This window comes from Seriola lalandi, unplaced genomic scaffold (assembly GCF_002814215.2).
Source record: "Seriola lalandi dorsalis isolate HSWRI2012SDOR001 ecotype SW California unplaced genomic scaffold, Sedor1 jcf7180002054542, whole genome shotgun sequence".
Classification (NCBI taxonomy): domain Eukaryota; kingdom Metazoa; phylum Chordata; class Actinopteri; order Carangiformes; family Carangidae; genus Seriola; species Seriola lalandi.
This window is the reverse complement of record NW_019525095.1, coordinates 352,414-379,758: the sequence shown is the minus strand read 5'-3', so window position 1 is coordinate 379,758 and position 27,345 is coordinate 352,414. Positions and strand designations below refer to the sequence as shown.

At 38.8% G+C, this 27,345-nt stretch overlaps 2 protein-coding genes across 2 annotated transcripts; one reads left to right on the top strand and one right to left on the bottom strand.

Annotated features, from left to right (window-relative positions):
* Positions 1-1,227: 1,227 nt before the first annotated feature.
* Positions 1,228-4,528, bottom strand: LOC111661304 (uncharacterized). Its single transcript, XM_023414824.2, has 2 exons — positions 4,349-4,528; positions 1,228-4,158 (listed from the first exon to the last, which is right to left on the bottom strand). The coding sequence occupies exons 1-2, from the start codon at positions 4,373-4,375 to the stop codon at positions 2,584-2,586; spliced, it is 1,602 nt and encodes a 533-aa protein (XP_023270592.1). The 5' UTR covers positions 4,376-4,528; the 3' UTR covers positions 1,228-2,583.
* Positions 4,529-5,262: 734 nt separating this feature from the next.
* On the top strand, positions 5,263-7,883 carry cldn1 (claudin 1). The gene is made up of 4 exons (XM_023414825.2): positions 5,263-5,623; positions 6,522-6,686; positions 6,925-7,009; positions 7,289-7,883. Exons 1-4 carry the CDS (start codon positions 5,401-5,403, stop codon positions 7,449-7,451), a joined length of 636 nt encoding a protein of 211 aa, XP_023270593.1. The 5' UTR covers positions 5,263-5,400; the 3' UTR covers positions 7,452-7,883.
* The last annotated feature ends 19,462 nt before the right edge of the window (positions 7,884-27,345 follow it).

Here is a 27,345-nt window from a genome sequence, read left to right as displayed (position 1 = left end):
GACATTGTACTTTGACGTTTTTATGACCTATTATGCCTTACTTTACTACGGCGTTTTTTGACATTCTCATGCTTTAGTACACTATTATGTTTTTATGCCTTATTATACTATGACGATTTTTGATATTTTTATGCCTTACTATTCTTTGACGTTTTTAAGACTTTTCATGCTTTATTATACTACAACTTTTTTTTTTTTTTAATTTTCTTACCTTTTTATACTACACTACTTTTTATGATGTTTTTAAGCATAACTATACTTTGACACTTTCGTGACTTTCTATACTATAACATTTTTATGACGTTTTTATGCATTACTATTACGTTTGTATGACATTATATTATGATATATGATGATGATGATGATGATATATTTTATGCCTAATTCTCATGCTATATTATATTATCCAATATAGTCCAAAGACAAGCACTTTAGGTTAATTTGCAACTCTAAGTGACTTTTTTATGCCTTGCTATACCATGACGCTTTTTGACGTTTTTATGCCTTGCTATAATATGACGGTTTTTTTTTTTACATTTTTGTGCCTTATTATACAATGACGTTTTTTTACATTTTACATATTATGACTATTCAATGCCTTACTATACTATGACTTTTTATGCCTCACTATACTATGTCATTTTTCGTCCTCCATATCAGAAACTCAGATGATGTCAAGTGAAAACACAAGCAGCCAAAATACCCTTCCAGCTTGCTTAGCTAACTGTACACCAGGGGCCATACCTGTTGTATTCCTTCCTCGTTGGTCCTCGACGGAAATCGCAGAAATTCGCACAGAGAAATCGAAGCGAACGTACGTATTTCGTGAACGCAGCGTTTGTAGTTTTGAAGTTTTCATTGTTTGATTTTGGGTTTTGTTGATTTAGTTGGTTTGAGTTTGGTTTTGTTTTGTTTTTTGTTTTTTTTTACACACATACACACATACACACACATCCATATACACCAGTGTGAAGTACCTCAGATTCGATCCCACTCCTCAAGGTTGAAGGTCGGCGTCCTTCCTCTGTGGACCAGCTTCAGCGCTGAAGTCAATCTGAACCTGACTCCGATGCAGCAGGTGTGGATCAGCTGACAGAGGAGGACACCTGGGGCCTCATGTATCAAAGCCTTGCGTAGAATTCACAGCGAGACCTGCCGTACGCACAAAGCAGGAAACATGCGTACACACCAAAAAATTCACACGGATGAAACCGTGCGCGCACAGAATTATTTTTCTAGAACTTTATTCACTTTCTCTTGATGAAATGTGTCAGAAATATTTACAGTTGTATTTTGTTTATTAACATCCATGCTATGTTTTCAATAGACTCTCACATGGAATGAAGCAAGACTATGAGACTATCCAAATCTTTTCCAACTTTTCACATTAGCCAAACATTTTTCAAATTAATTTCATCAATATTTTGTGGTTTGTTTCGACATTGGCATATCTCATTTAGTTTCTTCTTTTTGCTGAGGCCCTCAGTGAATAGAGATATGCATTTAACGATTTCCATACCTCTTGTTGCTCATTTGACAACAACCCTAATGTAAATGTCTGGTTTACCCAATAGTTTTGGTCAAGTGAGGATTACCTCCAATTTAACGATATTCCTCCAAACTCTGGAAATAAGACAGCCACCTCTTTTTGTCATGTGAATTGTGATGTCATTCAACTCGGACCAAGGACCCAATTGACCTTCTGGCCTTTGACCCTTATTAAGTGTGGGTTAGGGTGCTGTATTCAAGGTGTAGCCATCTGTGTGCCTTGTTGTTTCCAGGCCTCCCTCCTCCCCACGCCGCTCCCTCTCTCTTTATCATCCCTCTCTGTATTCAGGGGCAATGGAGTGATCACAAGAGGACTGGTGGGTCTCGCTCAGTGTTTTGAAACCCCTAGATGACAGAGTGGATGGCTGTGATGAAATGTAACTATGTAAATTTACTCAAAATCTAAAATTAAGTTCAATTTTATGCTGCTTTATACTTCTATTTCACCAGATTTCACGAGGAGATATTATACCTTTTACTCTAATAGACTTGTATGACAACTATATAAACAGGTTCTTTTGCAGATCATGATTTTACCTACAAAAGAAGCCTTTTTTTTAAGTGTTAAATTGAAATGTCAATTTTTATTGACATGTCTAACAGTTGTTCTAGTTTGTTCAAATTGCAAAATACATAGTCTGTAAATGGACATATTGAAACATTCATACTGAAGACTGAAGACACTCAAACGCTGCTAGTGTAGGCTACTACAGAAAGAGGAGAACCAGAAGCTACTGGAGATCGAACACACCACAGTCATTAAACACATGTTAGCAGATGATTAACATGTTCTTCATGGTTCCTTTTAGCAGTGACAGGATCTTAAAAGTACTGGATTGAACTTTGAACTTTACCAGAAAAGGGTTCATCCACCCCTCTTATCATTCAGCAGCCGTTATGTGTACTGGTTATCAGCTGCTGAGTTAGAGGTTTGTTTACAGTACTGACTCTGACAGTCAGAACATATAATAATGTGACTCTTAGTCTGATGAGGATATATTTGCACATAGAACAAAATCGAATAAACAGGGAGAATTACTGATTGGGGTTCTCGGCCATTGTCTCATTGCTACACTGAGAATGCTCATTTTTCAAAATATGCTCCTGAATGTTTCCATCATGATCCTGAAACTGCACCTTCACAGTCAGTGGAGAACATTTATCCACTTTACATTTGATGATCATGGTATCACTGGATGTTTGGAGGCTACAGCTGCTGAGATCCGGCATCTCGTCTTTAGACACCTGACACACCAGCTGGTCCTTGTCGATGGAGGCGACTGTTTGTTTTTTCAAATAGTTCGGGCTCTCGCAGAGCATCCTGTCCAGCATCTCTACGTCGAGGCTGTTTCTCAGCACCCAGTCATGAAGGTACCACATGTGGCAGTCGCATCTCCAGGGGTTTCCATGCAGCCTCACTGTGTGCTGGATGGCGAAAGGTTCTAAAAGGCCCAGTGGGAGAGTTTCCAGCTGGTTGTCAGACAAGTAGAGCTGCTGAATGAACGTTTGGTCCTCAAACAGTTTGGGCTCCAGATTTCTCAGATTGTTCCTGTTGAGGTGGATCGCTTTGATACCAAATAGATTGTTGAAGATTCTTTCAGGCAAAAATTTGAGCTGGTTTTCAGAGAGATCCAGATTCTCCAGCAGTGTAATATTTCTAAAAATGTCTTCAGGAAGTTGAGAGAGCTGGTTAGACGACAAGATGATGTCGGAAAGAGATGTCAAATCACTCAGAGAGGACAGCTCAGTCAGTCTGTTGCCTTTAAGGTTCAGCTCCCTCAAATTTGAGGCGTTGAATCCAAACACTTTATCGCTGAAGGCTGTAAGAAGGTTTCCTCGGAGGTTCAGCACCTCCAGCTCAGTTAACGCAGAGAAGGTGCCCTCGGCCAGCTCTGATATCTTATTCCACTCCAGGTGAAGCTCCGTCAGCTGAGAAATATTGTGGAATGTGTCAGATGTAAGATTGCTAATGAGGTTGTTGTTAATTTTCAGGATCTCCAGCTTAGCCAGACCAGAAAATGTCTCTCTTTTCACTCCTTCAAGTTTATTCTGGGACAAGTCCAGTACACGAAGGTTGTGGAGATTCAGAAAAAGAAATGTCGGCAGATCTGATATGATGTTTCCCTTCATCTGCAAAGTTTCTAGTTGTTTCAGGGAGTCAAACATGCCGGGAAGAATCGCCTTGAACCTGTTGAAGTTGAGCAGCAGTTTAGTCAAGTTACTCTGCTTTGAAAAAGTCCCCAGAAACAAATGTTCCAGCCAGGGGTTCCCACTAATCTCCAGCTCGTGCAGCTCAGTCAGATGATCAAAAGCCTGAGCGTGAATACTTCGCAGTGCATTGTTTAAGAAGACAATCTTGGTGAGTTGGGGGCTCTCCTCTAAAGTGTGAGGGAGCAGGTACGCCACAGCTGATGTCATTACAATAAAGTCCTTCACTTGCTTTGACATGTTTCTGGGCAAAGATATCATCCGTTCGTCTGCACACAGCACTTGGACCGAAGTGAAACACTGGCATTTGTACGGACAAGAGGTGTATGACTCTGTGTTGCCTTTGTGACAGAAAAGCAGCACCAGGAACAGTGTCAGGCCCAATTCTTTGTTCATTTTCCGCTGTCAAAACATGTAGAAAGTTTGTATGAATGAACAGGGAAGTGAGGCTGACGTTGGTTTTATATAAATACACAAACACATGCAGTACACTCCTGTTTCTTTTGTAAAACCTGGTATTTATTCACAGAAAGAAGAATGAGTAATGTTCATTTAAAGGAACAACTGTTCAAATGAATGAAATTCAACATACCTCTGTGTTACAGGGATCACGCAGCATTGAATCAAGTTTCCTTGTGGGACCAAAAGAGCCAGCTCACACAAAGTGCAAACGACAACAAGTCTGAATTAGGCAAGACAAAACCTTTGGCCAGTGGCCAGCTCCTGTCACAGTTTCATCTGCAAACAACAACAACAATCCTGTCATTCGGTAAATCAAATGAATCACAGGATTATATTCTCTGTAGTCTCACTAGTCTCACAGAGTAGCTGATTTTTATTTGCTACTGTTATAAACAAGGTGTGGAAGAAAGAGGAGGATTTTTGTCTTTTTTTATGTTAGTTTCAGTAAAAGTCTGTTAGCGTTGAGTCACTGTTTACCAAAACAAAACAAATAGATTCAAGAGAAAATGGGCTTTAATGGGAAAAGTAGATCACTCTGTCCATCTACAACTTCTGCTGCCACTACTAATAACTATACATATTTTATTTACTTAACCTGGGTGTCTTTTGAGATGCATCTCTTTTGCAAAAAAAGATCTCATAAAGGTCATAACAGCACAGTCACATAAAAAAGAATCTACACATAATATAAATATAACATGGTAACACCTGACTAATGAGGCATTAAGGAGGGAGCTTGACTTTTCAAAAGATTTATATTCCTGTCATGTAAATTGTTACAAGCCCACAGTGTATCAATCTTTCATTATTTTATAATAGATGTGAAAACTGTTGTTTTACTGTGTGTAACTTTGCATTTTCAATGAACGTTGGTTGGAGGTTCAGGAGTCATTTTTTAGTCCCTGCAGGAGGCCATTGCTTCCACTAGGTGTCGTCCTGCTCCTCATAACCTCAGTCAGAGGTGATGGCATTCCTGGATCCCTCCCCCTTCCATCAAATGCAGGTTATTCCCTGAAGATGCACAGGTAGACACCACTGTTTGGGACCATATCCACCACCTGAAACCACCTGGAACTACTTTAAGAAAGTTTTGTGTTTTTGTTTCACTGCCTTCATAACTAGGAGAATTTTTCCTTTTTCCTTTTTTTCACTTGGATCTTTTACTATCTCTGAATTTAAATAATGGCCAATGCAGGAATCCAGCTTCTTGGCTTCACATTGGCCTTCCTGGGCTTCGTTGGATCAATAGCATCCACAGTGATGGTGGAGTGGAAAGCTTCGTCTTATGCAGGAGACAACATCATCACAGCTCAGGCTATGTATGAAGGCCTGTGGAAGACTTGTGTGTCACAGAGCACGGGTCAGATTCAGTGTAAAGTCTATGATTCACTTCTCCAGCTACCAGGTAACATTGTCTTACACATCATGTTTTTTCATTGCACCATTTATAAGATTCCATTATAAATATCAGCTATTGAGCATATTGTGCAGAGCATACTGAGCCCACAAATTATACTGTGTCCAGCATCAGTTTCTATCAGCGTGGGAAGAAAATGGGTCATGGGACCATGAACAGTCCATTACAGAAACAATATTAGGATTTTTTCAGTAGTGACTTCATAATTGCTCATGAAATAATTGGACCAGTTTAAAAATTGTCTGGTTGTATATTGCAATGTGTGAATCTCTCTGGCCACTCAAACCTTGTGTGAGAGAATACCCTTTTCTTGAAGACCTCTTGCATGCAGAGACATGTCAGCCAAATACCAGCAGCTGGCAGACCAAGAACAAATCCATTCAAAAAGAATAGAAGTTATGCAAGGCGATCAATTATCAAATGTAAATGTATGTGTGTAAACTGAATTTTAACTTATTGACTATGAAAGATCACAGGTGATACCAGCTTCATCAGATCAAAAAGCCTTGCATTGCAGTGACTGAGGACACCTCAGCTGTTGTGACTCATGTTGTCAGTGCTCCCGCCCGTTTCGTGCCTGTTGAAAATAAGAGGATGTACAATGAGATTAGACTAGGCTATATACCGAGGACTGCTTGCGTGATGCTATTGGATATCATAGAAACATTTTTATGCTCAGGTTTTATTTAAACTTTCTTATTAGACAGAAGCGCGGGGGAGTGAGATCACCGCTTGCAATTCATTCATTATAATTTTAATGTATTTGTGCAGTTAGAAAACATAAAGGAAGAAAGAGTAGGGATGATCCAGGAGAGAACGTCCTGCTGAATCTACAAGAGGAAAGATGAATGAATGAAAACCTGCTAAAAATCAACTTTGTCTCCAGGGATGGTACAGGGCACACGCGGGCTGATGTTGTCCTCCATCTTGCTCAGCTTTATTTCCATCTTGGTGGAGGTGGTGGGCTTGAGGTGCACCACCTGCATGGCTGACCAACCTGAGCAGAAGGACAAAGTGGCACTGACTGGAGGGGTCATCTTCATTATCGCTGGTTAGAGTTCATTCAGTGCACACACACACACACACACACACACACATGCAATGGACACACACTATTTGAACATCACCTGGGTTGTAAGGTTGTTTTTCGTCCTTGAACAGGCTTTGGCTTGTAGTGTATATGCTGGGTTTTACTTTTATTAAGACGAAACACAACAGATGATTCTCTTTCTTACCCCTTATAATGCAACAATACCTACAACAAGTTTCTCTGCTCACTGGTTTTCCAGGTCTGCTTGCTCTGGTGGGAACATCTTGGTATGGCCACAGAATAGCACAGGACTTCTACAACCCATTCACTCCCACTAATTCAAGGTGAGTTAAGTAAATGATCAGGTATGACTGAAGGTGTTTTCATATTTAGTGTGCAGACGTCAGAGTGGTATCAATCTTCTCATCTAAGTCACAGCAGTAAAAGCAAAGAAGCACATTTCCCATAATGTCAAACTATTTCTTTAATTTTCAAGCATAGTCTTCTATGTTTATGTAGTGATCTTAATAACGTGATCAGTCTGTGTTTAGACTTGAAGACTGGTAATGTTGGTAAATTGATACGCAAGTATCAATGTAGGCTAATCTGTAAATCATTCACAGATTTGAATTTGGAAGTGCCCTGTATGTTGGATGGGGAGCTGCATGTCTCACTATTATAGGAGGGGGCTTCCTCTGCTGCAACTGCCCCGGCAAGAGCTCAGGGAAATCTCCACGCTACCCACCGTCCCACTCTGCCAGCCAGCCAGGCAGGGACTACGTCTAGGGGGACAATCACTCCATCCAGCCACTGCGCACTGATGACTGGACATCTTTCAGACTTGTTCAATATTTTGCAGCATGTACATTTGCAGGGGTTGTAACTGACACATGTTTATAGTTGTTGGGAAATAAGTTCCACACATTGCAAAAACAATGAACGGCAAAATGTTACTTGAATCTGGATGTTATAAATGACAATTCTGACTAAGAACTTCAGTACAAGAAAACTGTATTAGAATTAATCAGAAGTATTTTAAACTGGAATTATATTTGGCCAGTAAAGGTTCAACATATCTCAGGACTCCTTTTTCTCCCCACAGTATTTGCAACTAATACCATTTTATTTCTACTTTTGTTACTTTGCTTTTTGTTTGGAACGTTGTCATTGTTTGTTCATCACATGTAAAATAAAATCCTTGATACTTTCCTATGATAATATGCTTTTTGTAGTGTCTTTGTTTTCTTTTTACACATACTTGTACATCGTAAAGAAACAGGGTCGGGCTTGATCAGACCAAAACCCCTCAGGCAACAGTTAAATGAAAGATAGAAAGAAGTTATGCAAGTTAAAGAGCAATAATGAAGCCTCTCTTGGAAAAAACGTGCTTCTGTGAATATTTTTAGATTGTTTTTTAAAATAAAAAAAAAAGAAAACAACATTAGGAAAAAGCTGTGATGGAAATAGTTACATAACAGCCAGAGGATTCATGGTTTGTGTGAGACCTGAGTTTAGGTTAGGGTTGGCTTTTGTGCATGCAAGTGTGGACAAGCATATGCATGTGTTTAGGGGGAGGAAGAAAAGGCCAAGCCACAGCGTAATCATCATTATCCAGTGGAGGAGGGGATCTGTGAATAAAATGTTTCTATATAAATTTATTAGAACTTAAATGAGGCTGACAAAAACCAAACTGTAGAAAAGTCACAGCAAAACAGGATTTGAATATCTGGTTTAAAGGGTCGATGTGAGCATTAAACATTTCATGAAAAGATCATTTATAGTATTTAGGATGTAAAAACATTGAAAAAAGAGAGAACAAATTTAAATGGTTGCATAAAAGGTTTATCTTGCAATAATACATAGACAGACTCTTTAAAAAGTTGCTCTTCAATGTCCAACATGCGGCAGTCACTTATGCAGAAATGTGTGACCTCAGGGAAGAAAACTCCAGGGGAGGTGGGAAACAGGGGAGCGGCTCCTGACATAGCTCCGACCTGTACCAACATGTCTGCTCACAGACAAAGTGCTTTCATCAGAGTTCACGAAAAACATCAGCTCTCAAGACATTTATACCCACCTATGTTTTATCACACTATGTGCTTCTTTATATTGAAGAATTGCAGAAAATTTCAAATTTCCCATCCCACATGCACTCACACAACATGATTTAATCTATGGTTTTATCTACAACACCGACACACAGCTGTCTCCATTGTGCCACCTGCAACATACAACATGCAGTGATTCTCCAGCAGAGAGCTCCACCTTCTGGATACACGTGAGTGTGCTGCTGAAACACCTGCAAGATAAACTACATTTGGACTCAGTAACTTTAACAGTCACAGTTAAAGTATCGTGAATAATGTTGAATGTTCAAATTTAACTTGTCTCGAAATCTAGAAAAGATACACAAAATACACAAAGATCATTAAAATAAATAGTTCTGATTTCAAAATGCAAACAGTACACTCTCGCTGATTTTGTTTTGAGCGGGCTAACTTATAATTATTACAACAGCAGATTGAACAAAAGACCATATTCCTACATAAGCAATAAACACCCTGTGGTCACTGTTGGAGCAAACAGAGAGAAAAGATGAATGAATGATTCAAAGGGAAAACCGGAGCCTCTCTTAAAGAGATGAGTTTTTACCTAAAGTATACTGTGACGATACGACTGAACTGCAAAAGCATTGTTCAGTCCAGGCTTGAAGATGTTAGGACTTCTTTGCCGGTAGTTTTGGGGCCTGAATGAACTGTGTGAACACTGTGAACTGTGTGAATGAGATTTAAGTTCAATTCCTGAGTATGAATACTTCATCCGCCTCTTCGAGACCAACTTCCTGAATTGGGGGAAAAATACAAGAAGAGAAAGTGCACTGAAAGTTCAGGTCCTGTGGTTGTGATGGGGCAATGGGAAAACGCTCATTTATTCCCCCCCCCTTGACTTCCAGGAACTAATCTGGACTCTTATAACTGTCAGTGACGCTGCTTTGTCATTTTGATGTATGGGAAAAATACAATTGAAGACGTACTGGTGGGGCAGATAAATAAATGTTATTCACAAAGGGCAAAATATAAATGACCTGACAAGTAATGAAAGAGTGGAAAACAATATAATGACTATGCATGTATGAATATATGTTTTTAGTATACATTTCAGGAAATTACAAAATAGGAGAATTATGTGTCTACCATAAACTTCAGGCCAAAGTCCCAAATAAACATATTGTGATACTATTCTGTAGTGCAAGCAAATGTGAAAAGTGATGGTGTGTGGCCACTAGAGGACAACAGAGGCCAAGTTTCAAATCTCTTCGCTGCTGCCACCAGACAAACAAACTGTCACTGGCAATGAAAGAGAGAAAACCAGTAAAATATGTGTTTATATCTACACTGAGAGATATTACTTTTAAGAACTCTTTGACATTATCAAAATCATTATTATTTACATAATTGATTACAGCTTTTAGACAAAAATGAAATTACTGGAGGTCACATATTTCTTCATTATAAACCATTAATATAACATACATACATAATGTAATACATAAATTGAATTTCCATATATGAAATTTACATGCAGAAAAAACATATATGTAAAAATGAAATATGAAACCTTTTAGAAATTGGAACAATTTCATATATTGACATATGTATCATATATCATATGTATCTAGTCCATACAAATATCTATGTTTATATCTGTATGTTTATATTGTAGAGACGTAAGCTAAATATATATTTATCCGAAAGCCTGTTGAAGTTATATACTGTATGTAAATATAAAAGATGGACATGAATGTGTTTAAAATAATAAGAAAAACATACATAAGCATATAGATTTTCTAGATTTCAAGTATGTTGTTTTAAACTTGTATATATATAGATAAAATATCGTATTGAATTAAATATATCATTAACAAATCATGTTATATCATGTAAAAAATCATCATATAGACATTTTTAATACACAATATGTATGTACATACACAAATTTTACTATGGGTTTTTCATATATATTATAAACTTATATCATCATATATCTGTATATACCTGATAATAATATATTTCCTTATAGGCAACATATATGGCAACATCAATGACATATACTGTACGTCATTTCTTTATGGGAATGAGCACTGTCGTTTATTCTGACTCAACCCAACTGTCCCGCTGCTTTTAAAGGGGAAATCCATTAATTTTATACGATGAGATCAGAGTTTTGAAATGAAGAAAAAACAAAACAACGTTGTTACGTCGGCTTCAGCCTGGCTTGAAGAAAATCTACATCAGAGAGTCTATGTTGCATCTTTTTTGTGCTACACTCAGTCACTGAGTCACAAAAATGTGTATTAATGAAAAAACTGAAAAAAGTTCCCAACAAAGACACTGTCGAATAGTCTGAGTAACGTTTTCCAAACATTACGCGGCCCAGCAGTTTTAGGAAACTACTTAGCCTTTATCAAAAAAACGAAACTTTAAATGTGTGACTAATTTTTAAAGACTTATGTCAACACCAGGAACCTGTGGAGTTGGGGCTGAGCGCCACAGGGAAAGTACTGAGGCACAATACTTGTTGGTTTCAGTCTTTTCATGGGATTTGTTGCCGATAACAAAACTATATAAAACAGCACAAGCTTTATCCTTATTATATATACAGCAAAAGGTCAAATCTGATGGAGAATTTATCAATTAATTCAATTGCAAAAATTGTTTATTCACAACTATAATAATAATAATAATAACAATAGTCATAATAAAAACTGAGTAATTAACAACAACTGGATAATATATCATGAAAATGACTGAAATGGACCAAGAGAAACAAAGTCAAGAGGATAAACAAAAGAAATAATATCTTTAGGTTATCATAATTGCATAATGGTAACCGAACTAAAGTATTTATTGTACACACAGGACTGATTCTGACTCTGACTCTTGCTCTACTTAGAAAAGGCAAATGAAAAATGAAAAAAAAGAGAGAGAAGAGACAGAGCATCTTAAATGTAAATGTTTAGGATTCTTGGGGAATAGGAATGTATGCAAACAATAAATAAACATGACCTACAATATGTGCATGGATTTGACCTTTGACCCTCTGCACAGCTTACCCTCCAAAGCTCTAAGAAGGGTCTTAAATGAGTATTAGCTAATTGCCCAAACACTAAGCACAACAGCTGCTTGCACAATACATTGAAGGCATGGGTGTATGACAATCTTCAGCACCAATACTATTTTATATTTTATCTACATTTTTACAAATAACGCAAAAATAAAATATGAGGATGCGATATGACATTTTTTATGGTCTGTGGAAAACAGCTAGGTTTTTAGATTGATGAAGTGCATCAACATAGCAGCACTTAACTCGAGGGCTTCCCCGCTCTTCAGACCAGTATTGGATCTGGAGCGGATCCAAACACCAACTCAAACTGCTGTAATCAGCAGAGTGCAGCTGCCAGACATCACAGAAAAATCAATGAGCGGCTACAGAATCAAACAGAAAAACTCAACTACTGCTGAAATCGTCTCTGTCCTGCAGGAGTGTTTATGGCCTCTTGAGTATTATAAAACTATCATGAAAGTACTGAATAAGCTGAAGTACTTCCTTCAAGATAATGTGCAGTGCTAGGAACAGATTCATTTAGATCAGCTGGCTTCATCAGGTATGTGTCACGTGGTTGTGCATTGTAAAGCTGCACATTCTGGCAGGATTCCCACGTTTGATTAGATATTTTATTACCATTGATAGCGTGTACAGAAATAACTTTATATGTTGCCATAAAGCTAGAGAGAGTTAGATACCACAGTTCTTTGAAACCAACAGCTCGGTCCTCCTTGAAATGATCACATAATAGTCTTAGAAATGGATATAATGACTTCTTGAAGATTTGGCAGCATTAATTGCATTATACGTTTTTGTTTGTACACTATATAACTAAACCCCGTACCTACAGTAGGAAAACCACCCAAGACAACAGCATGTTTCGATCTAGTGATACTGTGGGAATATTTAAATAACACCAACATTGGGTCACAACGACAACAACCCAGAGTTGTGTCGGTGCTATGTTTACCCCTTTGACCTGAAGTGATGTTGCCATATATGTCACCTATAAGGACATATATTATTATCACATGTATACATCCTCTGGACATATGAAGATATAAGTTTATAACATATATGAAATACCTATAGTAAAATGTACATATTATGTTGTTAGCATATACAATATATATAGGTCTGCTATATATATATATATATATATATATATATATACAATATATATTTAGCTTATATATGCAAATATATTAAAACAACATACATATACGAATTCGATATGCTTATATATGTTTTTCTTATTCATTTCTTATTCATATTCATGTCTATCTTCCCATTGCAAATAATATCAACATATACTGACAGGCTTTGGGATGGATATATATTTATGTAACATGTGTATACAATATAAGCAAACATACATAGACATACATATTTGTATGGGCTAGACATGTATGTCATGATATTAAATTGTTCCCATTTCTAACAGGTTTTATATGTAATTTTTTATTTTAAATGTTCATACAGTATATGTAAATTCAATATATGTAGTCCTACATATATTACATTTGTGTTTGTGTAGAAATGTTGCTGGAATGTAGGTAATGACATACTGCCTAACTTTAAAATGTCCTTAAATATTGTAGATTATAATATAGATATAAAGAAAATAAAAAATAAATATGTGTCATTGTTGCCCTCTAATATTCTCTGTCTCTAATTGATAAATATAATCAACAACCACTCATTCTCTAGAGAGATAGTTACTCAGCCATCTTAATATATTTATAAGTTAATAGTGTCTTCTCTTTCTTTTACAATTTACTATTAATGGTTGCAAGGAAAAATAATGAATGAATGAAAAAATAATAATATAAATACTGTATTGATACAAATTAAAGTACCCAACTATATAATGTAGTCGCTTTATCGGTCTGCACAATAAATGTGTTTAGTTTTGAAACTTTATAAACATTTTGCTGATGATTTCAGGATTTACTTTTGAATTCAGGACGTTAGTGGAGAATTTTTCCTACTCTTAAGTAAGACATGAATATTTCTCCCGCCTCTGCTCATTAGACAGAGGGGGGTTATTTTGTGCTTAAAAGCAGAGGTGCCCTCTCACCTGATTTTAAAGTCGCAGACTGTCAGCATAACATCCTGAGCAGTGTGGGCAGAGATCCTCCTATAGAGGCTTTACAAGCGGATCAAAATAACCTGATCTGTTAATCCACTCTGCTCTGCTCCCAGGAGCTGGGACACCACACAGAGACTCAGCCTGTAACCCAGATACTGAGGTGACAGGCTGGGACCATTATTTCTTATTATAATTTTAGAAAACTCAGACTTCAGTTTGAATTATGTAATACTGAGCACAGTTTATTGCAGTGAGCATCCATTTGATTAGTCCATGTGTAGGTTTATTATGATACATATTGCATAAAAAACAAAAAAAATCAATAACATGATATTGATTTCAGCTGCATTACCCAGCGATTTTAGATCTTAGACCTGTCGCTGCCGTAATAATTACCCATATGAATACCTGATGTAATCCATGGGCGTTCACCTCAGACGTTCCCACTGCCGGAGACAGGGTCACATGAGTCATGGTGTGGATGGGTGTTAAGCTGCCTGGGGAGGGAACTCAGGGCTGCAGTGTAAGTGGCTGATAAGTGGTGTCGTGGACCACCTCCTCTCTTTAGTAATGGTCCATCATAACTCATGTGACTCGAAAGACTCACATGATGGCCGGGTGGGATACAACTCATATGTGACCTCAACGACTCTCAAGGTGTTGGCGACCCCCGCAAGAGGTTAAATACCTGGGACTCCCCACGAGACCCTGAAGAGGCCTCTCGGGTGAGAGGTGAAACGTCTTTATGAACCTCAAGCTGCCTTTGTGTAGCTCTTAGTGATCCATGTTATGTAAAGCATGATAAAGTTTATATTACACAGTGACAGTTAAAAGCGAAAAGACAATATGATAAAGCACAGAACTGTTAAACCTGATAAACCTCAGACTCAGTAGTCTACACATGCGGTTGTAAACCTTCGCTTGAGAAGCATCAACGTGAGAATAAAAATATACAATATCCCAGCTGCAGCAGCAGTGCATTGCTCTCTGTCACTCCCTGCGTCTGCCTTCAAGCTGTAAGAATGAGACTCTTCCTTCAGCTCTACAATAATAAGCCTTTCTAGCTGGAGTCCAACATTTACACATAGTCCTCCATGTCCTGCACAGAAAAAGCCCCCCTGCCCCACGACCAGCAAGTCAACCCGCGCTTGACATTTCATTGCTAGATATAAAACATTTTGCAAGCTTCCTTCCTTCCTTGTGTTATATGAGTATTTCCAAAATCTCTCTCGCTCTGGCAGACTTTTTGGAGTCTCCAAAATATCCAGAACGACACGGCCAAGACGTGGACGTTAAGTGATTTAAACACACAAAGACGCTGCCAGGCATCGCTGCACTGGCTCCCTGCCTCCTCCCATCTGACGGAGAGTGGGAGCCAATTGAATTCAAAACTCTTTTCACCTCTGCATTCCAGAGTATTACCACACCCTACCTAGGCCCATAATATTTTGTAGAGATATACAGCTTGTATTGCCCTTAAATTTATGATTTCATGCCTGAGAAGAAAAGACATCACTGGGATTTGACTTCAGCCACAACAATATTATGACCATGTTTCTATTTTGTGGTCCTCAAGTGTCATACTTTTATTCTTCATTACTTTGGTTTTGAATCAAAATTCTCTACAACACCATAAAACTAGACAGAAAATGTGCAATGCTGCCTACAAACACACTATGATGTGAAAGCGTGGTTAAAATAACATTTGTTTACTGCCAACATGAATGTTTTTAGTCAGTTAAACCTTCATGATGAAACAATCAAAAAGTTTGTTTTTGCACATCAGGAAAAATAGCTAAAATTATAAACACTTTCCATGTGTGAATTAATTAATCAGATACAGTGCCTTATTACAGTCTTGGTTATCTATCTACCAATCTGAAAATGTTTTGTTTTCTTTGCTTTGAACTGTCAGTTTATTGTAGCTCTCTGAGATTTATTCAGACTGTGTCACTTGCTGCATGAATAAAACTCTAGAGACATAGACATCTTTGCATCATGGGTACCACATGGTATTTCTTCAACACTTTCATATAGAGTGTAGCTCTGTATGAGGTGGCTCTGGTCTCATCCCTCCTCAAAGAACCATTGAAATGTCTCTTTGAGCTTTACACAAATACAGCGAGCTCTCCACGTGGCGGACACATGGTTCTGATCATGAGACATGGAAAGCCAGAAATAAGTCTCTGTTCCAAACACACACTGGCTTTACTGCGTTCTTATTCCTAAGAAACAGCTGGCCATGGTCGTGGATTAAAAACATTATTTTTTGATATTTAGACTTTTTCCACTATTGCTGTTTTATGGCAGATATGTTGAAATTCAGTTATGTGTTCTGAATGTGCCTCTGGGTCTGAACTGAAGTGAACAAAAGCTTTGTGTGAATGGAGTTTATTTTAGCAGCAGGCTGCACTGTTTCACATGGAATACACAATGGATCTGCTTAAAGGTTAATTCATCAATATGTTTATACCAAGTCAAATGACTGTGTAATGTGAAAGGAGATTTACCCATTAGATTTAATCATTTATTCAAATAAAAGTAGTGATACCATCCAGAGTTCCTGCTTTCAAAATTCTACTTCACCAAAATTGCGTAAGTATTACCAGAAAAAGGTTGAATTTTAATGTGTTACAGTCAAAGTACTAATTTAGATGATTACTTCAGAATATTAAAGGTATTAAACGTTCTTAAAGACAATTTCTTAAATCTTATCTGCATGAGATAATATCTTGTTTCAACAACAAGGTACAACTTAATTATTCCTATTAGCATGTGATGGCCTCATGTAAACCCCAGCTTGCTGCACAGCTCCAGCTCCAGCATGTCTCACTGGCAACACAGCTGAAAGCACCTGTGTGGGTTTACAGTAAATGCAATGAATTTCATCTATAATAAGGCTTCACTTTTTATAAGTTGGGCCCATATTTGTACCTAAAATCAAAGAGACTGTAGTTGTCAGATCAATGTATGGGAGTAAAAAGTTCCTTCTGAAATATAATAGAGCATTAGTATAAGGTAGCATAAATTCAAAACACTCCATTTAAGTGCAAGTACCTAGAAAATATATTTAAGTGCAGTAGACATATGAGGTAATGTATCTACAGTAATGATTTTTTACCACTGGGAAGAAGCTGCACTGTACTCTGCAGCTCTATTGCACTTTTTAGCTTCTGTCCAGCTCTTTGTTTTGGTGTACCCTCAGGTTCCCTCTGGCTGCTTTCAACAGCCATGTTTCCAGTTTCCATCAGCAACAAGTAGCAGTTGTCAGCATACTGATGTTTCCAGAAATGCCAGAGGCGTTTGGAAGACGAGACAGGGGCCATTGAAAACATGAGCAACTGACCGATGACTAAATTGGGGCGACTTTAAAAAGCTTTTTTAAAAAAAACGTGAAGCTCTTGTTGAAAAGTGCCTGGTACTGATCAGAGGAAACGTGGCTGTCCACACCTTCACCAACAGAAGCACTTACCAGGGTTACAGCACATGGGGATCATCCATTTCAAATTAGAGAGAAAAGAGGGAAAAATCCAAATATCAGTTGCAGTTTTCCAAAACAGGCTCATAATTAGATTTCAGTTTTTTTCTGTGCAGTCATCTGAAATTCATTCATTCATTCAATTCATTAATTTGGTCTACAGGACATACCTGACATTAGTAAGAATGGAAATTAACTCAGTATGTCACTTAATTATTCTCCTCTCTATAAATAATACACTTCCTTTCATTCAGAGTATTTTATGGAAGTCATGTATAGATGTTTAACTTGATAATCCTAAACAATTGGTAAATCTTCATCGGCAGTTAACAAAGACAGTAGTCTCTTTGTCTTGTGAGATAACTGTGACACATACACATACATAATGGTATTATATCAGCATGGTTTTTTTTTTTTATTACATACACTTTTTAACGTTTACGTCTAGTTTTGTGTCAATTTATAAAATGCCTTCCTCCAAGATTCTGGTTTTGAAACTGCAATAAAAAAAATCAGGAAGCCACATTAACTCATTCCAACCTTTGAAAACATATTCATAATTTAACCCCCTTTAGAAAAGAATTGATAATGATTAAATACTAAAAACACTCATTGTCATGGAAAAATAACAATCTGAGAGCCTGAAATAGAGAAGAGCTGGGGTTGTCTGAGGTTAAAAGACTTGTTTTTGCTTCCCACATGCTGCGAACAAACTGGTTGCCAAACAACAGAGTGCATGGTGTGTGTGGTGATTTGGCCTGACCTATAACATTTAATCTTCGGCTATCTGACAGTTGTGTGCACGGCTCCAGTTACCTATGAGATGTTACACATACTTCTCCACTCCTTCACAACACTCTGAGACACCCTGAAGCACCAAAAAGTATGATATTATTGAATTATATAATGATCCTGATATAAATGATTCCTTTGTTTCTTGAGTCTGAATCAAATAAATTCTGTCCAGTCAAAGAGTTGGAGTTCCAGCACTTAAGTTTTAACTGATATTTTCACAGTTTAACAAGACCTTTACTCTTCTCCTTGCAACTTCATCTGCCAGTCTGTCATGAAACATGAAGAGACTCTTGAGAGAAAATAAAAGTGTGTGATAGTTCATTATCAGTGACACTGTTACCTGCTCTTACAGGTTTGGCACGGCCCTCACGTGTTTTCACTCCCACTGCTTCAGCTGCAGCTTCCCCTACGGCATCTCCCTCACAACCTGACACTGCAGCTGCAGCTCCCTCCACACCGGGGTCAAGTCACCTCTCCTGTACAGCGGAGGAGGTGAGGGCGGAGCTCAAGAGGCTACGTTCCGGTACCTTAAATATGGCGACCAGGTGAGATAAATAACTACGGACCGGTGGCCCTCACATCACACATCATGCAGGGTCTTGGATCGGCTGCTTCTCTACCTTCTAAGGTCACAGGTTGAACATGCACTAGACTCCCTACAGTTCGCCTGCAAGCAACATACTGGAGTGGATGATGCCGTCCTTTACATGCTCCACCGGGCCCATTCTTACTTGGATGAGTCATGTAGTTACAAGGATTAAGTTTTTTGATTTTTCAAGCTCATTTAACACCATCCAACCCCCTCCATTCTTAAAGACAAGTATGAAGGGATGTGGGTGGATTCCTGCTTCACGTCATGGATTGTGGATTACCTGACAAGACGACCACAGTAAGTCAGGCTGGGTAACTGTCTCAGGGACAGTGATGAGCATCACTGGGGCTCCACAGGGGACTATGGACTGGGGTATATGGCTGACTTTAAATACAACTCTGAGTCTTGCCACATCCAGAAATACTCAGATGACACAGCTATTGTGGCGCGTATCAGGAACGGGCAGGAAGAGCAGTACAGGGATCTGACGATGGCCTTCAGTGAATGGAGCGACAAGAGCTGCCTCCTTCTGAACACCTCCAAGACCAAGGAGATGGTCATGGACTTTCGGAGGTCTAGGCCCACCATTCAGCTAGTCAACATTCGAGGGAAGGACATTGAGGTGGTGCACACTTATAAATACCTAGGTGTGCACCTGGACAGTAAACTGGAGTGGTCCCTGAAGAAGGATGCCATCTACTGGAAGGGGCAGAGGTGGCCAGTGTACTTTTGCAGCTGGCGAAAAAGGCTGGGTCTGTGCTTGGTAGGAGTCTGGACTCACTCAGGACTGTTGTGTAAAGACGCATGCAATGATAGATGGACGCCGTCTTGGACAATACCAACCGTCCCCTCCACAACATTCAAGCAGGACAACATCTCATCTCACTGCGCTGCAGAACAGAGAGGTTCAGGAGATCCTTTGTTCCCACTACCATCAAGTTATACAACCACTCAGCCAAAGGAAGTGGACTAATTTCATTACTATTATTTATATATTATTAACTGTTCCATCTGTGCTGCTGTTAGTGGCTCATTCTGAGAATCTCCTTAAAAATCATTGGAGGAAAGAAACTTACACATCTGTTCAAGTACTGCACGTATGCACAATACTGAGGTGCGTACTCCTCTTCCTTGAGTATTTAAGTTTTATACTACTAAATACTAGTTTTATAGTTTAATAGTTTTTACTCCATTACATTTATCTGATAGCTGTTGTTATTGGTTAAATTGTAGATTTTGATTTTTAAAAACCTTTGATGAGCACATAGCAAAATATCTAGAATCAGCTCTACCTCAACCAGCCAAACCTTTAGAATAAATGCTGCTTAGATTTTAATACAGTAATAATTACGACTTTTATACTTTAAGTAAATTTTGGCATTTCACATTTGCATTTGTTGAAGTTTATATTGTTAAGGGGATAATTTCTTGTAAGGAAAATGGCTTGTGGGTAAAAAAAAGAAATAGAAGGAATAAAAAAGAGTTAAGTGACCTGTTACATTTTAAAGCAAATTACAGTTTTCATTGACTAAGTGAATTGAATGCAACATTTTTAAAGCTTGCCAATCAAAAAACACCGTTGAGAAATTTCTTCATCTGCACTCATGGGTCAGATGGTCCTGTTCTAGTCAGTGAGTGATCACAGAGGGATTGCCTAACACAGATAATAGGATTCAGGCTTCATGCAACAGAAAATTGAACAAATTACACAGTATAGGCTATGTAGATGCTTAATGTGGCATAAATAAGTATCTAAATTGATCTTTCCCATCTAGTCATGCAACAAAAAGAACCTGATGCTTGTCTGTGAACACACAGGCTCTGACACAGCTGCTGTTGCTGCTAATGAAAAGAACACTATAGACAAAACCAGCGATTAGTTCTTAAACAGTCACGGGAAGCTCATAGCATCTTGATTCAGCTGTGTGTACGCAGTGTTCCCATCTGATTCAATTTACAGGGAACATGTGAGTGTCACTCAGAGGACAGAACGCAGAAAAGTACAGGACAATGACAACAGGAAGCTGTGAGCGCACTGCTGGCGAAAATTGGCCAAAATGTACTATCTGTATGTGACGCTTTGATTTCACTCCCTCCACCCCTTGTATGGCCTGGGGAGATATTTAGTGCTTACTGCCTGTCTCTTAGAGGTGAGCTACACCAAGCCTACGGAAGACAACTTAAAAAAAAAAACGCGGAAGGAAAAGATCGATGCCATTTTCTTTTTCTTTTTTTTTTAATGTTTTTATTGAACATTTCCAAGATATGAATTTACTCACTTCACAACATGACACAAATCACAACACACAACATCATGGCTTGTAGAATATACCATAGATCTATAGTGCACAAATAAGAGCACACATGCACACACAATAAGAGTAATACAGAGTATTGAAGTTAAAGACCCCGGACTAGAAGAAGGCTGCCTTTTGTCTCTACAGATATGATTTCTTAGTTCTTGGGTTTGAAATGCATTTTGTTCCAGCTCAGTAAAGATGTCAGAGGCAAGTGTTGACAGGAAGTATCCTGTTTTACAGGTTGATTTTGCAACCAGATACTTTTTTTCCAGAACTAGTTAGCCTTAGCCTTTAAAGTCAGAAATGTAAGACTGAGAAACATACAAAATTAAATTATCTGTATAAAATGATAACTTATATGTCTGGCCTCCTCCACTGACTTCTTTCAAGTCTGATTTGCTCCTTATTGCTGTTGGCGGGAGCCTAATAGTTATATCAAAAAGAAGCGGGAACAAAGGGCAGCCTTGTCCGTTGCCTCAGTAGAAGGCAAAATAATTACAACTTTGTTTGCTCTAATGCAAGACTTTGGTGAAGCATACAGGACCTCAATCCAGAAACAAAAAGCTAGGACAAAGCTGAAATCATTTATGTCTGTATACAGAAAATTATATTCAATTCAAATGTCTTGTGGGTATCAATAGGGACACATACAGAGCCAGAGATCCAGACATACATAAAGTATGTGAAATACTTACCAGAGAATGGTCGCCTTGAGATGAATCTTGTTTGATCAGGATGCATTATAGAGTTCATGACCTCGTCAAGCCTGGCTGCAAGGACATTGCTGTGAGTTGGATGGGACGACCAGCGGAGAGAGCTCAGGTAAACAGGGTGTTCAGCCCTCACCATCGATTATGGACCCCGGAGAGCATCGGTTGCTAGGGCTAATCTTGGTCTTCAAGCCATGGGTCACCAAGTGTTCATTCAAGAGTGATTCATCCTTCTACGGAAAAATCAAAGTGGTTGCTGCTGTGCTGGCAGTCTGTCATGCTGGTTTTGCAGAGCCAGTGGAGATATCACATTAAGAGACCACACACGCGCAGCATGACACGCTGACTGGTTGGGGATGGAACTTGTGTAAAGCAATACCCGCAGCCATTTGGGGATGCAAAGCCAACGTCTCCCTTCGAGGGGTGATTAATGAAAATCTGCGAGCCCTTTGAGATGTGATGGTGTCAGTGAGACTCGACTCCCACACTCTAAATACTAGCAGCCATCCATCCTCAGGTCCTTCTAACATCCAAGTGCCATCTGGCTTTCTCTCTGGAAACACACATGCATAAAGGCGTCTTTGATAAATGCTCATAGTGTGTGGAGTCAGTTCAATAACTTTTCATGAGTTCTTCTGTGGTAAAATGACTCTGAAATTTTCCCCCAAAATATTTTGTTTTTCACCTTTCATAAAACATAATGAAGGATATAAGTCAGGGCAGGAGACGTTTCATGCACATTAATGATTTCAAATGGGAAGCCAATGTTAGGCCGAAGACATACGGTGGCTCTCAAGAGGATACTATCTGAATAAAATATTAAACTTGTTATTAGTAAATTCTAATCCAATATTTGCAACTGCCAAAGCTATGGAGGCCTGGGGGGTTCAAAATTAAACATTGTTGCTTAGGTCTGAAAAATTGGACAGCCAATCACAGAACTGGATGTGCCCAGAAACCCCGTCTCCAAGAAATACATTTGTAGGAAACATAACTATGTTGGGATCATGTTTCCTGTTAATGTAATGAAGATGTATCGTTAATTCATTTATTGTGCAAGTCGCAAATATGTTGAACTGAACATCGATCAAGCGATCAAAATGTCCAATCTTTGCAGTACAATATCCACATAAAAAATGTATTTTCTGGTTATGGTTTCTGTTAAATTGTGTATAAAAGTAATTTCTAGGACACAGGGCTGGTTTATTTCTGTCTCTGAGAAAGACTTTGACATGAAAAGTGACTTTATAAAATAAAATCTATAGAATTTAGTGTTAAACACTTTAGCTCTCCAGACAACATGACACATATGGCTGTTACAAAAACATATTGGTTAAGATTGTGGGAAACGTTGACTTTTGGCAGGATGTGAACAACGGTCATATCAAAATCCAACACTTTGTACAACAAGAAAATCCACCCCGACTTCTTCCCTAAAGTACTAGTCTTTTATACACACACCTAAAAACTACACTTTGTTCAATTTCCCATGTCATTTAGAAAATGCAACAAAGACAGGTAACGCTTACTGAGATGATTAAAACAAAGCTGCTAAGAACCGACTTAAAACCAAAACCAACAGAAACCAAGTCACAGTGCTGCAGTGTGTTTTACTGTCAGTGGATGAGTCAGTGAGTGTGTGGGACAGTGGAGGGCTTGAGAGTTTACTCAAAGACAAACTGAAAGAAACTGCAACAAAAGTACCATGCATTTCTGTGACCTAAAGCCAAGCTGCTAGTAATTATGATATGATGTTATGATGCTAAATGCTAAGTGTTCGCTGTAAAGTTCAAGTTCAGTTTGATCGTTATTGTCAGGCATACAAAGCATCAGACATAAAAACATAACAAACATCTGAACGCATGGGCACAGCCAAAAACGGAGTGTTGCTCAAATAACTTGAGGCGTTGAGATAAAATTGGAATATTCATCGCTTTGCCTTCCCCTTCCCAGAAGCAGTGTTTGTTCAGTTATTAGTCGGGTTAACAGTGAGGAAACCCTCGTAATGAGGACTATCTAAAAGGGAAATAATTCCTCTGTTAATAGGAAAGCCTGCGGGCTGTAACGGAGCATGGTTTTCAAGGGTGATTCCACTGATGTTTGGAAATGAAAAATGAAAGAAATAAAGAGATTTAAGGGTGTCATACAGTGAACTGTGTGAACCTCACTGACATCTGCTGTGATCCCTTCACATGCACCTTTGAGTGCCTCACACTTAGCACTGTGTGTTCTCATCACAGCCTGCGTCAATGGAGACCACTGAGTATGCTGTCAAAGCAAATAGACAGGTAGCCATTGTTCCATATAGTCCCGATAATAATTAATCCATTTTAATGACCTTGTCTCATTTACTTTCACTGCATTCTGAACTATAAACTCCACCACGAAGAGACTGACACGGGCTGGACTGAATAACACGGTCAGGGATGTCAGAGTGAATCCATCCCTGCTGTGAGAAAAAGGATTTAGCAGATGTCTTATCAGATGAAAACTGGATCTCCATGTTTAGTATATTTTGACTCCAGTCAGACTCTTTGGGGAAGTCTTGTAAAAGTTTATTTTTTCCCAGATTCTGACTCCTGACTCTGACTTGTTTTGAGCCTCTTCTTGCCTCATCCCTTCTCTCTTTCCATACCTCTGCACATTGTCAAGTAGCAAGCAATACTGAAATCATTTTCTGGTGGTGACATAGCCCCGAGCTGATTTTACAGCTAGTGTAAGTGCCAGTATGATTTAAAGGTGTTTTCATCTCAGTGGTCGAAAAGCAGGAATATATGTGATGGTTTCCATCCTCTCCTGTGCCCTCACAGAGGAATGTGATCTCTCAATCCACCCAGATCTCCTGTGGCAGACTGTGAACTGTGTGTGAACCGTTTGACATGGATGTGGATCATCAACTCTCACAGGTCTCACAGGACGTGGATCAAGACTGGACCCTCAAATAAAGACCCTTTATCTAAAGATTGTTGTGTACATGTTCTAAAGACATGTACATTTACACAGGTGGCGATTCAAAGAGTGGGTTGCATTCACATCTGATGAAAAGATAAAGTTATTAAAGTTAAATTAAAGTTAGTTAAATTTTCTCTTGAATTTTTTTACATTTCTTTTTGCAGTTTTGAAATAAAGGATGAATTCTGAAAATATCAACTTCTCTGATGCCTTCTATCATTTTGTAACTGACCACCGGATACAGCAGTGAACAGTGTGGCTTACAGCCAGGGGCCAGTGTCTCTGGCAGACAGTGTGATGTGATTATGTTTCCTCCTCCTTGTCTCGTCTGTGTTACTGCACCTCGGAGCAAACTGATCCAGCCAGCAGACACTGCCTAGTCCTGGAAATCTGTCACCTGCAGGTGTCAAATGCAGAGACAGAGGGCCCTCCTACACTGCGGCTGGTACCCAAATAACCCCGATGATTTGTCTCATGTACGATGCTGCCCCCCTTTCACACCTCCCCGTCGCTCCTGTGCGGAGCAGTTGTTTACCTCTAGCTCGGGTTACACTTGTGGTTGGGCCTTGGCGAGTCTTGTGAAACCAAAGAGATGACCTGGAATTCTATCCTTTGACCCCTGTGTGAAAGGTCTGCTTGTGACGAGGCTGCACTCACATGATTGGGTTCTTTCTTTCTTTCTTTCGTTCTTTCTTTCTTTCTTTTTTAAAAATCAACCAAACTATTAACCATTTTTTTGCAGAGAGACAATGCAAAATCAACACAGCCAACAATAGAAAACCACACCTACAATATGCAATTAAATAAACATCTTTATAATAAATAAATACATGCTCTATTCAACACTCCAGGGCAAAACACTGCTGCACGTCGCACACAGTATCATGTTTCAGGTCGCACTCCTCAAACTGGATTTACCACCTTGGTTTATAGCCTGACCTTGAATGGTGGGAATGTGAGCCATAGCTGACACAAGGCAAACAGACTGCATATCATTTAGAAACTCTGAGCACAGGGTTGTTACAGTTACATTTAAAAAAGAATTGTTTACAGCACAATAAACAACCTGCTACATGAAGAGAGTGCACAGCAGCCACAGATAACAGAGCAACAGATGAAACATTTTTAAATTCCTGTGACCCCAACAATAAAAGTGATAGTAATAGCACCTTCGAGTTTGGTCACAGAGATATAAAAACACACTCGCTGCTTTGTTTATAGGTCAGTGTGTTCAGGAGCCAGCTTGAACAGATTGAACAGAACAAGAAGTCAACAGGACACAGGGTTCAGCTACCTCACTGCCAGACAGCACTGATGCAAAAATAAATATTTGGTGATCTGATGGAATTGCAATTGATTTAAAATACAATCTGTTAAAGATTTGACTTAAACTGTGAGTAAATTTGATGTCAGACTAAACAATAACTTAATGGGCTGTGCCTCTCCTTCCACAACATTGGACCAGAGCCTGCGTGCTGCACAAGCTGAATTTTTTTGGTCAGGTTTTGCTTCATTGAGGTTTTTGGTTGCAGGGATCAGATTCCTCCAAGTGCTGCGTTGTTATCCATGGCTTCGCTCTTTTCAGATTTCCCTGGATCTTATGAACCTCTCTCAGATTTTCTCTCAAGATGCAAATTATGCTGACATGATTGTTGTTTTGGCTTCCAGAAACAGTGGATTCATCACACCACTGCAAAATCACTTCCAGGCTGGACCTAGTTTGCTGAAGTAATGTGTTATTGATGGTGATAAATGATCCACTAACATAGAGATATTGCTTGAGTTCAAGTGAACCTCAAAACACAGAGTGGATAAAGGAACAGATTTGGGGAAATATGCTTGTTTGCTTTCTTGCCGAGAATTAGACGAGAAGATTGATGGCACATTCATGTCTTTCCAATCAATGTGAAGCTACAGCCAGTAACTGATTATCTTAGCTTAGCAAGCTTAGTTTAGCAGCTTAGAGTGGAAATAGGGGGAGACAGCGAGCATGACTTTGTCTAAATGCAACAAAACCCACCAACCAGAACCTATAAAGCTCACTACTTAACACGTTGTATCTCATTTTGGTCCATTCAAAACATTTCTGTGTAAAAATGAGCGATTACTTGCAATTAGCCTTTGGACAAAGCCACTCTAAGCCGGGAAAGCCACTTTCCAATCTTATAGGCCCCATATTTCCATATTTGACACTTTTCTGGTGTTTTTATTTGAAGTGTTGATGTCCATACGAGCCTTTCTTCTGATTGGCTGACTTTTTTCTGGGTGATCAAAAAAAAAACCAAAAAAAACCCCCAGCAGATTTCTGGTAAACATTCAGAGAAACCAAATCCTGCAAGGTTGGATGGTGGGTGCAGGTGGGTGGGGCACAAAGTTACGAAAGTCCTCACGGCTCATTTTAAGACACGGTTACAGGCTTTGTGCATTTCTCTGTGGACGGAGAGCTTTGATACTTTCATAGTATCAATATAGAACCTAGACCTGATCTATAATAAAAAAAGATATGGAAGTCTCTCTTTATACAATATGGGACCTTTAATGCTAAGCTAAGCTAACAGCTTGCTGGCTGTAGCTCCATGTAACGTGGTATCAATCTTCTCATCTACTAATCTTCTCAATAAAGTGAATAAGTGTACTTCACAAAATGTCAGA

Bases quoted from the DNA above. Each gene is read 5' to 3' on its own strand.
- LOC111661304 (XM_023414824.2), bottom strand. From the start codon at position 4,375: ATGCTGCGTGATCCCTGTAACACAGAG. The intron at 4,159-4,348 runs GTATGTTGAATT...ATGTTTTGACAG, and splicing joins GTGATCCCTGTAACACAGAG to CGGAAAATGAACAAAGAATT.
- cldn1 (XM_023414825.2), top strand. From the start codon at position 5,401: ATGGCCAATGCAGGAATCCAGCTTCTTGGCTTCACATTGGCCTTCCTG. The intron at 6,687-6,924 runs GTTAGAGTTCAT...CTGGTTTTCCAG, and splicing joins GGTCATCTTCATTATCGCTG to GTCTGCTTGCTCTGGTGGGA. The intron at 7,010-7,288 runs GTGAGTTAAGTA...AATCATTCACAG, and splicing joins TTCACTCCCACTAATTCAAG to ATTTGAATTTGGAAGTGCCC.